Source organism: Daphnia pulex, chromosome 1 (assembly GCF_021134715.1).
Source record: "Daphnia pulex isolate KAP4 chromosome 1, ASM2113471v1".
NCBI classification, from domain to species: Eukaryota; Metazoa; Arthropoda; class Branchiopoda; order Diplostraca; family Daphniidae; genus Daphnia; species Daphnia pulex.
In genome coordinates, this window is record NC_060017.1 from 4,294,146 (window position 1) to 4,309,810 (window position 15,665).

At 42.7% G+C, this 15,665-nt stretch overlaps 2 protein-coding genes across 6 annotated transcripts; both read left to right on the forward strand.

The window, feature by feature from the left end:
• The first annotated feature begins 287 nt into the window (after positions 1-287).
• On the forward strand, positions 288-5,670 carry LOC124194739 (serine/threonine-protein phosphatase 6 regulatory ankyrin repeat subunit A-like). 3 transcript variants are annotated; one of them, XM_046589066.1, is made up of 16 exons: positions 288-481; positions 750-983; positions 1,059-1,249; positions 1,312-1,495; positions 1,601-1,816; positions 1,880-1,944; positions 2,013-2,110; positions 2,423-2,950; positions 3,020-3,365; positions 3,432-3,817; positions 4,029-4,116; positions 4,188-4,285; positions 4,359-4,487; positions 4,596-4,755; positions 4,824-5,047; positions 5,230-5,670. In XM_046589066.1, the coding sequence occupies exons 1-16, from the start codon at positions 455-457 to the stop codon at positions 5,352-5,354; spliced, it is 3,099 nt and encodes a 1,032-aa protein (XP_046445022.1). In that variant the 5' UTR covers positions 288-454; the 3' UTR covers positions 5,355-5,670. The 3 variants fall into 3 exon arrangements, with proteins under 3 accessions (XP_046445022.1, XP_046445031.1, XP_046445039.1); XM_046589075.1 differs by having other exon boundaries at positions 306-481; positions 4,824-4,899; XM_046589083.1 differs by lacking the exon at positions 288-481 and adding an exon at positions 660-678.
• A 671-nt stretch (positions 5,671-6,341) lies between these two features.
• LOC124194755 (guanine nucleotide-binding protein G(I)/G(S)/G(T) subunit beta-1) lies at positions 6,342-15,394 on the forward strand. Of its 3 annotated transcripts, none has more exons than XM_046589096.1 (9): positions 6,342-6,614; positions 10,161-10,253; positions 10,344-10,511; positions 10,616-10,764; positions 10,847-10,969; positions 11,048-11,177; positions 11,252-11,323; positions 11,418-11,634; positions 11,742-15,394. In XM_046589096.1, the coding sequence occupies exons 2-9, from the start codon at positions 10,197-10,199 to the stop codon at positions 11,846-11,848; spliced, it is 1,023 nt and encodes a 340-aa protein (XP_046445052.1). In that variant the 5' UTR covers positions 6,342-6,614; positions 10,161-10,196; the 3' UTR covers positions 11,849-15,394. The 3 variants fall into 3 exon arrangements, with proteins under 3 accessions (XP_046445052.1, XP_046445062.1, XP_046445070.1); XM_046589106.1 differs by having other exon boundaries at positions 6,357-6,526; XM_046589114.1 differs by lacking the exon at positions 6,342-6,614 and adding an exon at positions 8,391-9,398.
• The last annotated feature ends 271 nt before the right edge of the window (positions 15,395-15,665 follow it).

Sequence of the window (15,665 nt, forward strand, 5' to 3'; positions counted from 1 at the left end):
ATTATATCTTTCTAATTAATGAAGGGATAAAAGCCTGGTCCGAGTAGCGAACACAAAAACAAATCGATGTCAAATCAAATCAAACTTGATGACAGTTTGGAGTTTGAACTTGTCATTTTAGCACACCTGACGTCTGCTAGGAACCTGGTCTACACGCTGCATGGCAAGTTCCAGAGATGGCGCTGGCGACTGGCTGGTTTGAAAATTTGAAGGAAGAAATTCAAAGAGACCAGATTTTTCCAAACTAGCCCCTCCCCTTGGATAGACACGTGACCATCCCACGTATATACGTATCATACTGCTGTGCTTTGCTCATGACACCACGGTGGTGCATGGTGGCGCACGACATAACAAAACCATTTAGTTCTTCCGGTTCTTCCTTCATGTGGTTTTGTTACTCATGTAAATTCCTTTCTCAATTTTTTTCGTGAACGAGACCGGAAAGTTGTTTGAAATGGTTATCTTAGATCTTAATAATGAAGTGAGTTTGCTTACAGACAGAATTGTGTCAATAATTAACAGAAATCGTGCGATTAAAGTATTCAATATTCACAAACAAAGTATTTTGATTTTACTTTGTTTTCAATTTTTCAAAATGCATCAAACTGTTTCAGTTTTAACGTTGTGACGCAAGTACCAGTGTCTCGACGGTTGAGATGAAATCGCTTTACAACTTAAGTGACACTAATTATGTTGCTATGTTAAAATTATTAGTTAAATATGACTGACGTAAATTTGCATTTTTGCAGCCTCTTCTTGTTCAAGCAATTTTCAAAGGAGATTTCAACGAAATAAAAAATCTATTGAAGGAAAATGTTGACATCAATTATCAAGATGAAGAAAAACGCAGTCCGTTGCATGCTGCTGCATTCAAAGGTGATGCCAACATCACAGACTTTTTAATACAAAAGGGAGCAAGAATAAATATCAAAGATTCCAAGTGGCTTACACCTTTACATAGAGCTTGCAAATCAGGAAATGAGGTAACAAAATAATGATTTGATGATAAATGTTTATAGTTTTCTCTAGTAGTTACACATATTTGGTTTATTTTGCAGGATGCAGTTAATGTTTTGCTGAAGTATAATGCTGATACCAATGCTCGTGATAAAAACTGGCAGACTCCTTTACATGTGGCCAGCTGTAATAATGCTTACAAATGTGCTGAAGCCCTACTCGCTTCATCTCCTACTGTAAATGTTTCTGACAGAACAGGTCGTACAGCACTGCATCATGCTTCTTTTAATGGGTGAGATTTGTGATCTCTGTGATGTGTTTAGTTTCCCTAACTGATTTTGTTCATTTTTCTAGTCACTGTGATTTGGTAGAACTTTTGATTGAGCATGGAGCCTCGGTGAATGCGTTCGACAAAAGAGATAGACGCGCACTACATTGGGCATCTTACATGGGTCATGAGTCCGTCGTGAAAATCTTACTGCAGAATGGAGCTGAAGTAAATATACGAGATAAAGACTTGTATTCGCCATTGCACGCGGTAATTTCCCAATAACATTTGTCTTACCATGTTTTACCACTAACTCTAAGTTCCGCCAAATAATTATGAGAATTCACGGAAATAACACCCATTAATTTGAATTAGGCTGCTGCTAGTGGACAAGTTTTTGTGGTGCAACAACTCCTAGAAGCGGGGGCCGATTTTAATGCCAGTAATTCATTCGGTAACACTCCGCTTCATACAGCTTGTCTTAACGGACATGAATTGGTCTGTCAGGATCTCATAGCATCAGGAACTTCTGTCAGTGCTGTAAATTTAGCAGGGCAGACTCCAATTCATGTATCTGCTGCTGCGACTCATGTAAGCCGAAAAATCACTTTAGATGAATACAATTTACGTTTGATTTTGAACATTCTTACATAGGGAGAACGTTGCTTGGGCCTTCTCATAGAACGAGATGCGAATATAAATTTTCAAGCTAAAGACGGGTATTAACTTATCACTTTGTTAACAGCATGGAAACATAAATCACAATGTAAAATTCATTTGATTTTAGGCGCACCCCTTTACACATGACCGCAATTCACGGGCGATTTATGAGAGCACAAATGCTTTTGGATCGAGGAGCGCTAGTTGATATCGGAGACAAAGAAGGTTGCACTATCTTTCTTTTTTAACTATTCAATCATCTTAATATTTTTTAGCTTGTCATGAGTTGACACATATTTTTATATATTCATTAATTACTCACTCGACATAGTTTTTAAATGGATATAGACAAGCTACAGCTAGGTATTCTAAGCAATCGGTTTACGCTAATCCATTAGAAATTTGTGCTATAATTCTAGTGATAAAGTAATTTGTTATTTGTTGACTATTTTCTCATTAGATATTAATTCGCTGGTCAAAACCATCGGAATAAAAACACCTCGTATTTATTATGGTTATTTTTGGTTTCCTTTTAAGGTTGCACTGCCCTACACATTGCAGCTGCACACGGGCACGAACTATTGATTGGCGTGCTTCTCAACGTCGGGGCTGATCCTAGCCGAAAAGGTCGTAGTGGCATGACTCCAATGCACTTAGCAGCCCTCAGCGGCTATGTAGAATGTTGTCGAAAGCTCCTTCAAGTCCGTGGTGAATTAGATGCTCAAGATGATTGCGGAAGAACATGCCTTCATCTGTGTGCTTTTAAAGGAAACGCTGAATGCCTTGATTTACTTATCAGTAGTGGAGCTGATTTTAATTTGATCGACTCCTTTGGTCGGATTCCATTGCATTATGCTGCAAGTCAAGCTCATTTCCAATGCGTCTATACTTTAGTCAGTGTGGGGTCCAGTGTAAATTTAACAGATTCAACCGGTGCAACTGCCCTCCATTACGCCGCTGCTATGGACACCGACGGCAAGTGTGTAGAATATTTACTGAAACGCAAAGCAGACGTCTCCGCTTTGGACAAGCAAGGCTATTCGGTACTTCACTACGCTGCGGCAGGTTTGCATTCCCAGAGTTGTTCGGAAAAATAACAAATGATGTTTACTATTTTTTTTTTATTCTACATAGGTGGACAGCATGGAGCCTTACATGTGCTGTTGAAACACTTTGTGATACCCAATAGCAACGGTCACACCGATGAATCAATGAACGTCTCCCCCCTTCATTTAGCCGCTTATAAAGGTCACAAAGGAGGCGTAACGTCTCTGGCAGCCATACATCCCGATGTAAATATCACTGATTCCAGCGGACGGACTGCACTGGATCTCTCTGCTCAATTTGGCCACATCGAATGTATAAATGCATTAATTGAACACGGTGCTCAACCCGTTGCCCAGCCGAAAACTCTGTTAACTGCAGTTCACAGAGCAGCAGCCAACGGACATTCCTTGTGCCTCAAACAATTGCTACATACGTAACAGCAATCAAAGATTTCATGTGTTTTTAGTTTATTTGATCAAGTTTCTAATTCAAACGATAGGCATATGCAGCTTGTGGATGTGCGCGATTCCAAAAAGCGAACGCCATTAATGCTCGCCGTACAAAACGAAAACGAAGGACGAAAAGCGTGTACCGACATCCTGCTGAGTTACACTTCTCAAGTGGATCTTTTTGATAACAACGGTCGAACGGCTTTACACTACGCTTCATGTCGAGGATTCGAAGATTGTGTCTCCTCGTTATTAGATGCTAAAGCCTCGCCGTATCAAAAGGATTTCCTAGGGAAAACTCCGTTTCACCTAGCGGCAGCCATGGGACATGTTTATGTGCTCAAACAGCTTATACAACAAGGCGCCGATTCTTTAGGTGATGTGAAACTACTAGACCATCAAAGCTATACGCCACTTCATTGGGCAGCTTATAAGGGTGAGGAATCTTTCCTTGTTTTTTCTCATTTCTTCATTTCCCTTTTTTTGATTCATCTCAGCGATAGCATTTGGTCTTTGAAGCCTTTTATATTATATTGTCCACTCTCAGTTTGCCTGAATAATAATTGTCCTAGTGTAGTATGTTAATTGAAAATTCTAACCATCAATCATATCGTCCTGACCGCCCCTTTTCCTTGGTTTATTTGCAGGCCGTGAAAATTGTGTTGAAGTGCTCCTAGGACTTGATTCAGGATCGACATCACTTGGAAATCAATTCACGCCTCTTCACTGTGCTGTGTAAGTTACGTTGTTTACGGTAGCTCCGATTGAGCCGTCAGGATACAAATAAATGTAACTTTCTATCACAGCTCCCAAGGAAACGAGTTATGCGCTGCCGTGTTGTTGGATCACTTGGGACCCTCAGCTGTTCATGCCAAGGATGGAATAGGACAAACGGCCGTGCATGGTGAATCTTGTTTTATTAACAAATGGGAGATTATACTTGAACATAAGTAGCATTAATGAATTTCTATCTCTAGTGGCTTCGTCTTGTGGATCTGCTGACATGCTTCTGCTACTTCTCAACTACGGACCTGATTTGAATGGGCAAGATATCTACCAAAGAACCCCCACGATGCTAGCCGCCAAGGGCCATATAACTGTCTTAGGTATAAATCGTAGACTGTTGCAACTGAGAAATGCTTGTTGATGCATTCTCCCCATAATTTGTGATGAGCCACTTGGTCGGTTTGGTTTGATTCTTTATCATCTTTTAGAATTACTACTTAGCCAGTGTGTCGACCTCTTCAAGCGTGATCGAAATGGCAATACAGCTTTACATTATGCCTGCCTGGCTTCTGCCGAGTCTGCGGCTCTGATGCTCCTAGAAAGAATTGAACCCGAATTGATCGACTCTCCAAATGCGCATCTGCGAACGTATGCATCATTCTTTGCGATAGCTTAATTCAATGAATCATTTTTGTGAGTTATCTTTTTTGAATTAGACCGTTGCATATTGCTGCCAGGAACGGATTGGTGGTCGTCACCCAAACGTTGCTTGAAAAGGGAGCCTCGCTCACGGTAATTGATGTGAACGGATACAACCCCGCTTTGTCTTGCGCACCGAATGCCGCAGTAGCTGATTGTCTTTCGATGATGATTCACATTATGATCGATTCCGTAACCAATAATGGAAGGAGATCCGATTCTCTTACTTTGTCAAACCTAGGTAATACGTAGTAGGTGTATAGAAAGAAGACATTTGGGCTTTTAGACGTCCTCTGGAAATGTTTTCAAAAGTTACGCAACACTACAACACACCCTGCATGCTAGCGTGTTGACGAGAAATAAACGTTTCTTTAAAACAAAAATTGAGCCTGGCTAACGAGAAATGTTTCTTTCGATTTGCAGGTAATGCTAGAAAGTCACGAGATTCTAACGCTGAGGCAGCAGCTCGCAGAGTCTCACGCGGAGAAGACGACGACGACGATCCAGAATCTTATTCAATCCGTAGTTCAGATTCCGAATTTTATTGATTGGTCATTCGAGAGCGCACAGCTGTCTTTCTTCAATGTCATGTTGAACTGAAATGAACGGTTCATTTATCCATTGTGATGCTGAATTCCTTCCAATCGCGTACTCTTTCATTTTGTTTCACTCTCCAAATTGGTCCTTCAAACACATTTGTGTGTGATTATCGAGTACATTTGTGATTTATATTGCGAGTTCATTTTTCAAATTTTGTCTCATTTGTTTAAACGAGTTGTAGGCTTGATTCGTCGGCTTCTTCGATTGGTAATCGGCAATCAGGCTCATCAAGTATATATATCTAAGAATACATTTTGAACAGAGTTGTTTCTATTATTTCAGTAAGGGATACTGGACTGGCCCAGCATTGCCCGCAAAAAATAAATCAAAATCATGTTTTGTTTATTTGGGTTTTTGGTATCTAATCGTGTCTATTACAAATCTACAAAACATTTTTTTGGCTGGCAGCTTTCCGCAGCTTGAATATCATTTGTCGTCGAGCGTGAAATGAAGAGATATCATTGAATTGTCTAATGCATTCAAGTCGACGTCAAATTGCTCCGGCCATCAGAATATCGCGGCCATCAAGAGTTGTTAAATCGATATATCCAAGGCGATGTTACTTCAGGTGCTGGTGCTTGCTACAAAGTACGATTCTTGTAAACTGGCGTTCTGCGTCGGCTTTTCAGCAAGGGGTTCTCAAAAGAGAAACGAAATGGAAAAAGGAGAAGGAAAAAAAAAATGCGCGTTTGTGCGGTTGCGCAAACCGTGAAATCATACTGGTGTGAGATTGAGTATATCGTAAACTATTGATTCATTTGATTTCTCTCGGATCGCAATAATTTGTATCAATTCCGATCGAGAAAAATGCAACTTAAATGTTTAATTTAAAACTGTGAAAAACCCGGTGCGTTTTGAAATGGAAATGAGTCAAAAATCCATAGCCGCAGTGACGAGTTGATAAAAAGTCGATGTGGCAACGTTGAAACTACGTCACGAATCGACGGGGTTTACAGAGACAAGCCGAGAGAGACGAGAGACGACGACCGACCGCACCCCAAAGGCTCCCTCTCTCCGACCTCTGTGGTGTTCGTGTGTTTAACTCAAGAACGTCCAGCCAACAAGCCGCTCGGGTTTTTTTTTTGGTGCTAGCCAGTGGAAGCCAAGAGTTCAATTGTAGGTGTGTGCACATTTTAAACATACTTCACACGCCGGAATCTATGTGATTCTTGGTGGGCTGTTAACTTCCTTTTTGGATATTAGTTAAGGTAAGCTGCCTCCTAGCTCCTGTGTGTTTGTTGGCCTTTCACCCCTCCCCCACTCATATAGCTCTCCTGTACTACTACCTCGGACGCCCCTTGCTCGTATGAACCGGTGAATCCTCAAAATGTCCACCACATTAAACGAAAAAAGCCATCATTTCTCTCGCTTCAGTTGAATTCAATCCTTTCCTTTTTGGCTTCACTTGACCACACTCTCAAATGCTCGGTTGAAAAACGATCGTGTTAAAACAGGCCCCCCCACCTCCCCCCGTGCTATCTGTGTGCAGTGTGTGACGTCGATGCTACTCTGTACAGCAGATTTCGTGCCCTGTAATAGCTCGAATTTGTTCATAGTCTCTCTAGTTCGTTCGTCTTTGTGTGCGTATTTTCATAGTTAGATGCCTCGGTGATGAAAATGGGAGGCTCACGGCCCAATTCGAAACATGGCTCTCTTATACAGCCGTCTGATTTGCAAAGTTTTGTTCGTGACATGTCGTTTAACTGCTACCGTCCTTATTTTGGAAGCTAGAGACGACCAACATCCCGTCACGAGCTCTCGTCTACTAATGTCATCCCGTGTGATTACATTTCGTCGCCAGCCTTTTTTAGTCGGGTTTTCCCATTAACCGTTGGATATTAGACTTGAATGTAACATGTCAGAAATGAGTCTATTATTTGCGTGTGTGCCGTGTGGCGGTGGTGGACCAAGGACGTGAGATGAAAATGCCACCTGTCGGATTATGGTGTGACTAAAATGTAAATCGCCGTTGGTTTTTTTTTTACCCAAGTGAAAAGAAGAAGAAGAAAAAAAAGGGTGCAGATGAAATGGTTGGGGGGGGTGCAGCCGAGAAATAGCCAAGGCAACTCGTCGTGTAACGTCAGAAAAAAAAGGGGTAGCGGTTTGTGTGCGAAATGATTGGAATCTTCCCGCTCATGGCCGCGATCGTAGGTTTCTGTTTCTGCCCTCCCCACACCACCACCCCCCTTATCTATCGGGAAGATTCTCGCTGTGTGTGTCTGTCGTTGCATCCTTTCTTCCTCCAGTGGGTATATAACGCCAATTGCGTGCGACATCTTTCCAGCACCACCTCCTCCTCTCTCCCCCTCCACCCGCCGCCGCCGCCACCCGACCGTTCCGACTCGATCAATACATGGACGTTAGGGCGGCGTCGGTCCGACTCTTTTCACATCTCTCTTTCTCCACCATCATCACTTCTCTCTCTTTTACTTCTCTTTTCACTTGCCTCCCCCCCACCCCTTGTTTCGTCTTGTCTTTGTGAACGCAAAAGCTTGTACCCTCCTCCTTTTTTTGATTTTTGACATTGTCTTTATTTCTTGTTGTTGTTGTTGTTAATTTTGGATTCGATTCGGGACTGGGGCGGACGTCGTCTGCAATTTTTTCGAGTTTTATCCACCGCGTAACTGGGCGAAGATTTCGACTCACGAATTGGAGAGTGTTTTTTGACAATGCCCCCAGTTGAATATAGGAGAAAAGATATGAGAGAAAAAAGGAAACTGGGATTTTTGGGGTTGGAAACGTCTGAGAAAGCGTCGGTAGGTGGTCCAGTCGGTGGGGCTGGTTGGGGGGAGAGAGAGGTGGAAAGAGGAGTGGCAACGGAGCACCACACGTATTGATTTGGTAAAAGTCGGAGGTTGGGTGGTGATGGGGGGGGTGGTGGCTGTGCGTGTGAGGCACAAGAAGACAGTGGCGCGTTTTCAGGCACACGGAATACCATGGGCGCGCAATGGCGGTGCCACTTTGAACTACTACTCGCTTACTTCCCTCCTCCCTCCCTCCCCTTTTACTGCTGCTGCTGGCCGAGAGAGAGAGTCTACACGATCCGCTTGGCGGGTGTGCTTCCGTATCTCTTTTCTACTCGTTCTGCCTTCGTGTGCGTGTGGATGTGCCAGCAGAGACAGCAGCCATCCCGAACCCCAACGCGTGTGTGTTGCCCAGTGTGAAATTGTCGGTTAGTTTCTCAGACGAAACCAGTTGGAAGAGAAAATCAGAAGCCCCCCTCCATCGAAGCTGTAATAAATAAGACACAAGTTGATTGATTTTGTCGCTCTGCAAAAGTTTGAAAGACTAAACGCAAATTTCGTGCTGAAATTAAAAAAAGGAACCGGGGCGAACTGGGCAAAAGTCTCTGTGCAATTCAATGACTGAGTGATAAGGTGCGCCACTCCCCTTTCAACTCTTCTCCTCCGCTTGGCAGAGAGTTTGGCGTTGTCGTGCAATCGACTAGTACACCGCGATTTCTTCTTTCTCCTCAAAACTCGAATGTCTGGATGAACCGGAGATTATTCATCGGCAAAACCGTTTAACGACAACTACGACGACCATTCTTTTGATTCAATTTCGGCCATCCAACCCCCCAGTTTTGATTTGTCACAGTTGATGATTTTTCGCTTCGAAATGGATGCCCATCAAACACCTACCAGCTAAATTGTGTGTGTGTGTGTGTGTTCTTTTGAGTGTCCCCCGAAAAAATTTGTGTGTGGCGGTCGATTGTGCTAGATTTTCTAGCCACGCCCTGTGTGCACCGGGAAAACATTGGGTACATTTTCTCCTTTTAAAAATTTTAAAAGCGTTTGTGATCATGCGAATCGTGTTCAATCCGGCGACACGTCGATTCTGACACCATCTGATTTGCTGCTGGGCCGTGTCGAATCCGGATCGTCCGTCCCCTTTTTTTTTATTATTATTTTTTTAAATTTGGCCATTTTTTCTCTGTCGCCAACGTTGTGTGTGTTTTTAAGCAATCGCCCACGTTTTTGGCCTCTGCGCTGGTAATTATGATTGCATAATAGTCGTGTTAATATTTCGACGATGGAAAGATGGAAGTGGTGGTGGTGGGGGGAGGCTATTGAAATTCTGGCTGGCCGTACAGTTGCATACTGTTTTAGTTTAGTCGTTGACCCGCTTACTGGCGCTCTCCCGCGGTTCCACATCGTCTCTACACACGCGCGCACAGTCGGCGGCGTCGCGCCCCAGACTGTATTATCGATCGCCATGGCTAGTGGGGAGGGAGGCAGGCAGAAAGAAAAGAAGGGAGGGAAGAAGAAGAACGAACGAACGAAGAAGAAGAAGACGTCTCGTTGAAAGGCAAGAGGATGAAATAGAAGAGAGAGAGAGAGAGTAGGGGGTCGTTGATATGCTGCAGTCCTATTCTTTATTCCGTTTTCCGAGCTTCTTTGTATACACAAGTCGAGAACCAATCAGCTTTGTTCCCTCGTTATTACACTAGGACTCTTGCTCCACCCATTTCCTCCTTGCTGGCGAGAGCAGCAGCTCTATGACACAAGCTTCAGCCATCCCCCCCACAAAAACATGCACAAGTTCCAAACTTTTTGACTAGAATCGCCCTATCTCTCACCACCACCCCTTTTTTTCTGTTTGGATGGATGGAGGGGGGTGATATTACCGAACGAACGTCAGATGGTTCATGTCCAACGACATCTGTCTTGTGTTGTTTTCACTTGATGCGAATCTCGATTCGTTTGTCATATTGTATTAATTCAGATTTTGATGTTATTTTTGGCTGATTGCAGATTCTTCCCCTCCCCACCCCGCCTTAGCGTGCCAGTATGAATGAGTTAGATAGCTTACGACAAGAAGCCGAAGCTCTGAAGAATGCCATTCGGGTGAGTTGTGATGTCATATGATCAATCGACTGGGGGCTGCTGTGCTCATTTTCCATTTTGATTTGCGCGCCGTGCGTATGGTTAAAATAGGACGCGAGGAAATCCGCCTGCGACACGACGCTGGTCCAGGCGACGGCCAACATGGAGGCGATTGGTCGAATCCAGATGCGGACCAGGCGGACTTTACGTGGTCATTTGGCCAAAATCTACGCCATGCATTGGGGCACGGATTCTAGAAATTTAGTCTCGGCATCTCAGGTAAAAAAATCTCAGAGATGAACTTGATTATCGATTTTTCTTTCTTCTCGACAATGAGAGTAACACTTTATTTCTTTTTTTCTTTTTCTTTTTGGGACGATTAGGATGGCAAACTAATTGTATGGGATTCATACACGACAAACAAAGTGCACGCCATACCTCTTCGTTCCAGTTGGGTGATGACATGCGCCTATGCTCCATCTGGGAATTACGTCGCCTGTGGCGGCTTGGACAATATCTGCTCAATATACAGGTACGAATCAAAACCAAACCGTTTGTAGTTTATTTCAAATAGTCAAATTGATTTTGAATTTCAACTTTGTATTATTTGGCAGCCTGAAAACACGCGAAGGCAACGTTCGAGTCAGCCGGGAATTGCCGGGACACACGGGCTATCTGAGCTGCTGCCGTTTCCTCGATGACAACCAAATTGTCACCAGCTCTGGAGATATGACCTGGTTGATTCATTTTTTTTTTCTTACATTTTTCAATCGTGTGCAGTGAATTAATCTCAATATGATTTGATTGTCACGCAGTGCTCTGTGGGACATCGAAACGGGACAGCAAACAACATCTTTTACTGGACACACTGGCGACGTCATGTCTCTCTCCCTTTCGCCCGATATGCGCACATTTGTATCTGGAGCTTGTGATGCCTCCGCTAAGGTGAGTTTCTTGTTTGACTCGGCAGTTTGTTTATTGGATCATAATTGTCTGTTTTTATTTTTACGTATTTTTAGCTTTGGGACGTTCGCGACGGAATGTGTCGCCAGACTTTCTCTGGTCACGAGTCAGACATTAACGCGATAGGGGTGAGTTTTGATTTGGCACAATTTCATCGTGGTTTTTTTGGATGGTCTTAATATGTTTTTTGTCTTTTGTTTTCTTTCTTCTTTTGTGTTCCAGTTTTTCCCCAACGGTTACGCTTTCGCAACTGGATCGGATGACGCCACTTGTCGTTTGTTTGACATCCGAGCCGACCAAGAGCTGGCCATGTATTCGCACGACAACATCATATGCGGCATCACATCTGTTGCGTTTTCCAAATCTGGTCGTCTCCTATTGGCTGGCTACGACGATTTCAATTGCAACGTGTGGGACTCTATGAGGACAGAACGAGCAGGTACGCACGGCTCACTTTTCAATTGTTTTGGGGGGGTTTTTTTTATCACCTGCGAATTGTGTTGTGACCCGGTTTTTCTTCTTTTGTTTTGTCTTGTTCTTCTGCAGGTGTGTTAGCAGGTCACGACAACCGCGTCAGTTGTTTGGGCGTTACAGAAGATGGCATGGCCGTGGCCACCGGATCATGGGATAGTTTCCTGAAAATTTGGAACTAAAAAACTGTCCCGCTTTCGTGCAAAACAACCGCGTTGCGGCCTCACACCACGTTGCTATCGAACGCAGTTTCTAATTTATTGACACCTACTTGACGCACACAGCCGGAGAGAAGAGCATGATCCATCATAGAAGTCGCGGGAAAAAAACAAAAGCAAAACCAAAACAATTCCCTAACCCCAACCCACTTTCAGCCATCTTTTAGCCAAGGAAATGCCCCGAAGAGAAAAAATCAACCACCCAAAAGACGGACGGATGAAATACCAAAATGAACCGCGTATATGTTATCTCAATTCGAGTCCTTCGTTCTCGATGTGGCAGAGACACAAAACACAGTGATTCAGTAGTTCCAAATTGTGACTCCTGTTGACGCCTCGTTCAGTTTAGTAACTCCCCACACACATCTTCTGCGTTTTCAGTCTTGTCTTTTTTTTATTTTATTTTTTTTTTGTGGTCAATTCTTCCCTGATCGACGCATCAGTCGACGAGTATTTGTCCCTCCCCCCCTCTCTCCCACAGAAAGCTGTTGTATGGAAAGATGATTGCCTTCCTTCACCCCGCACCACCTACCCATCAAACATTGCTCTTTTTTTTTTTGAAAAGGCTTTTTTCTTGGCCTCCGGATGCCACAACTCCTTGGATTTTTTGGGTCGATTTACAACTGAAAAAGCCAACCATTTGAAACAGAAGCGCAGAAAACAAATGAAAATAGTAGCACAAACAAGTTGTCAGCTGGGGCGTAATGTTTCGCACAATGTCGCTCTCTCTCTCCTTTCGTCGCCCGACCTCCCCTCCCCAGTCCGCCCTGTTTTTTTCTATTTCGGTTTCACCACCCAGGCTTAAATGAATTCTTTCATTCATCCGCCATTTCCTCCATGCGTAGACTCGATAGAGGACGCGTCGCTTCGTTCGTGCAGGATGTGTCTAGTCAACACCATCATTCATAAAACTTTTTTATCTAGCTTGTTTAATGGGTTTTTCCGCACCTTTTTCTTTTTCTGAGTTCCCACCTTGGCTATAAATATTTGTTTTTTTTTTTCTCATTTTTCATGGGGGGAGGGGTGGGGGGTTGGCTAAATTTTTGGTTCTCCTCCATTAATTTTCTTTTTTTTTTCGAAACTCGTTCCTCTCCATACAATCTCTCCCCAACATTGTCATTAATTAACATGTTTAAAGAGAAACGCTTCAGAGTTTCAATTCGTCAGTGCCGAGTTTTATTACATGAATCGGGAGGGAAGGGGGACAAAAAAAAAGCGGTTCAATGAATTTCTGCCCTAATTTGTTTCGTCAAAATCTCATCGTGAAAAAAAAAAAAGAAAGAAAAGAAAACGACGAGTTCGCTTTGGGACCACAGGCACAGCGGACTGGTTTGAGATGTTATCCTTCCATTTTACTTAGTGGTTTTTCAAAGAAAATGACTATCATCCAATTTCCCGCATCGGAAACAGAACACACAAGTCTGATTTCGTTCAACTAACGTTCGCGAAGAGAGTAGGAAGTTAATCTTAAGCTATTTCATGCGCACAGAAAAATTTCGTTTTTCTTTTTTTTTTTTATTTGTTGGCTAGATTTTTCATTTCCTCAATTCAAAAAGAAATCGTCAGCTCTCCGCCGTCGACATGGCAACACAAAGCGTTTATGTAAGGTCCTTTTCTTTTTTTTAAAAACTTCCTCTTTTGGGTTTTCTCCCCACTTTTTTTCTTTCCGAATGTCCCCAACTAGATGAAGAATAATGCGAATGTGGAAGGCGAGGGTTAAAACAAAAAAAAAAATTCTCTGTGTAGTTGAGTCATTCAGCTTTTATTACCATGCGGTATCATCCGAATAGGAATCGAAACAAAAAGCGCAAAAGCCCAAAAAATACAAAACACAAAAAAACATAAAACACAAAACAAAAGGAAAAAAAAAAATTGAGATAACAATAAAAAAAAAAAAGGCCAGCGTCTACAACTGCCCAATGACCGGACCACCTTTGACGGGGACTGGGAAAGAAGCTGTACAGTAGAAGTGGAATATTGTCTTTGTTATGTTGGTTTCCGTGAGGCAGTTTTTTCTTTTTTATTTTCCCCCCTATTTTTTAAAAAAAGCGTGAATCTGCAGTCCAGGTGCGGTGTTAGCTAATCGCACAAATGCTAGCACCGCATCTGCCATGTCGGAAAGAATTCGCAGCGTTATATCTCCCCCCATCCCCATCCCCCCAATTGATGGCAAGCCAAGTTAGACTAAAGTGTTGGTGCCGGACTAGTCGCGCGACTCTGTAGCCGCCCACCAATGCTCAAAGTCGTGCTCGGGCTCAGGACTACTCCGTCGCAAGACTTTCGAGCTAACTTGGGATTGCGTGTGTTTGGACTTTGGATTTCTTCTCGAATCCCCCCCTTTTATGGCAAAATGTGTGTTCGTCCCGCCCCCCACTTCTGACCCACCACCTCTCCCCCCAATTTTTGCTTCAACAGTATATCGGTAGATTTAACCAGCTCTTATTCATTCGGTTCCCTGCGTTACGTTCCCTGACCCCCTCCCCCCCATCTCCATATTGCCCATTCAATTTCTTTTGTTCTCCCAGAGAACGTGAACCACGACACGAACATTTTGAGGGGTTGTACAGTTTCCTGCCCTGCTACATCCCCGCGTTGGCCGGTTTTCGTATTTACATGATATCCTCACTCCTTTCATTTTTTCTTTTTCTTCTTTCCAATTTTTCATTTTTTCTCTTCCTTTCTATCTTGCTATCTCTTCAACCTTTAGAACCGAACAACTTGATTGAATGATTTTTTTCTCTTTTCACATTCTCGGACATTCATTAAGAAAAACCGTTGATGATCGAGTCGATGCTTCAAATCAATTTTTTTTTGTGTGTCCTAATTCATTCTTGGTTGTTTATCTCGTGTGTAACGTTTAAAGGAACAAAAAGAAAACAACAAAAGGAACACAAAACATCTTTTTTTGTGTCAAGTGTAGATGTCACATCTGATTTCTAATCAAAGACGATGAAATTCCCTGCATTTTTTTTTTTAAATCTACAAACACAAAAAAACATCCGCTATTTGATAGTTGCAAAAATTGTTGCACTTTACGGAGTAGTGGAGTGGGAGCAATGGAAGGGAGAATCCTATTGCAGGCGGGGGCGGTAATTCCCGAGGAAAGTAATCTATGAGGACACGAGGGGAGAAAACACTAATTAGATTCCCATGCTATCGTCGTGTTGTGCTCTCCTTTATTTAAATTCACACTACATATATTTTTTTTTTGTCAATGGCACTCACTGCGTTTTGAGTTATTCGTTCGCGCGTTCGGTAAACGTCAGAAACATTTTTTTATTTGGCAAATGCGTCGCAATTTTTTTTTAAACAAATTTTTCTTCTTCATTCAAATTTCTATTATTTCATCTCATGTCGTTCTGTTCTTGCCCTCCCCCCCCCATTTCAGTTATTTCCTCAATTGAGCTACGAGGCAAGGGTTAAAAAAAAACGCAAAACACGTATAGCTTTTCAAAGTCTTGTTTGTGATTCGTCTCCGACTTGTCCAATAAAGCTATTTGTCATTCAAAATTGGGGTCGTTACTTTTCTGATTCATACAGAACATAATCGTCGAAAACAGGAATCGGACCCGCAGAAAGCATATGTTGTTTTAGTATTGTAAAGTTAATATTCCATCTAGCAAGCAGACATCATCCCTTTGAATTTGCTTTATTCAAGCTTACGGGAATATTTTAAATATCTTTTGAAAATCTTATCGTTATTTCTTATTCGTTATTAATGTCAGGTAGAAATTTTAACAATCAGGTCTTCCGGTTCAATCCCTTTTTTTGTCAGGCCGAC

Excerpts from the sequence above, each read along its gene's own strand:
- LOC124194755 (XM_046589096.1), top strand. The coding sequence starts at position 10,197 with ATGAATGAGTTAGATAGCTTACGACAAGAAGCCGAAGCTCTGAAGAAT. Across the intron at positions 11,324-11,417 it reads CAGACATTAACGCGATAGGG|TTTTTCCCCAACGGTTACGC; the intron begins GTGAGTTTTGAT and ends TTTGTGTTCCAG. Across the intron at positions 11,635-11,741 it reads TATGAGGACAGAACGAGCAG|GTGTGTTAGCAGGTCACGAC; the intron begins GTACGCACGGCT and ends GTTCTTCTGCAG.
- LOC124194739 (XM_046589066.1), top strand. The coding sequence starts at position 455 with ATGGTTATCTTAGATCTTAATAATGAA. Across the intron at positions 4,117-4,187 it reads ACGCCTCTTCACTGTGCTGT|CTCCCAAGGAAACGAGTTAT; the intron begins GTAAGTTACGTT and ends TTTCTATCACAG. Across the intron at positions 4,488-4,595 it reads GGGCCATATAACTGTCTTAG|AATTACTACTTAGCCAGTGT; the intron begins GTATAAATCGTA and ends ATCATCTTTTAG.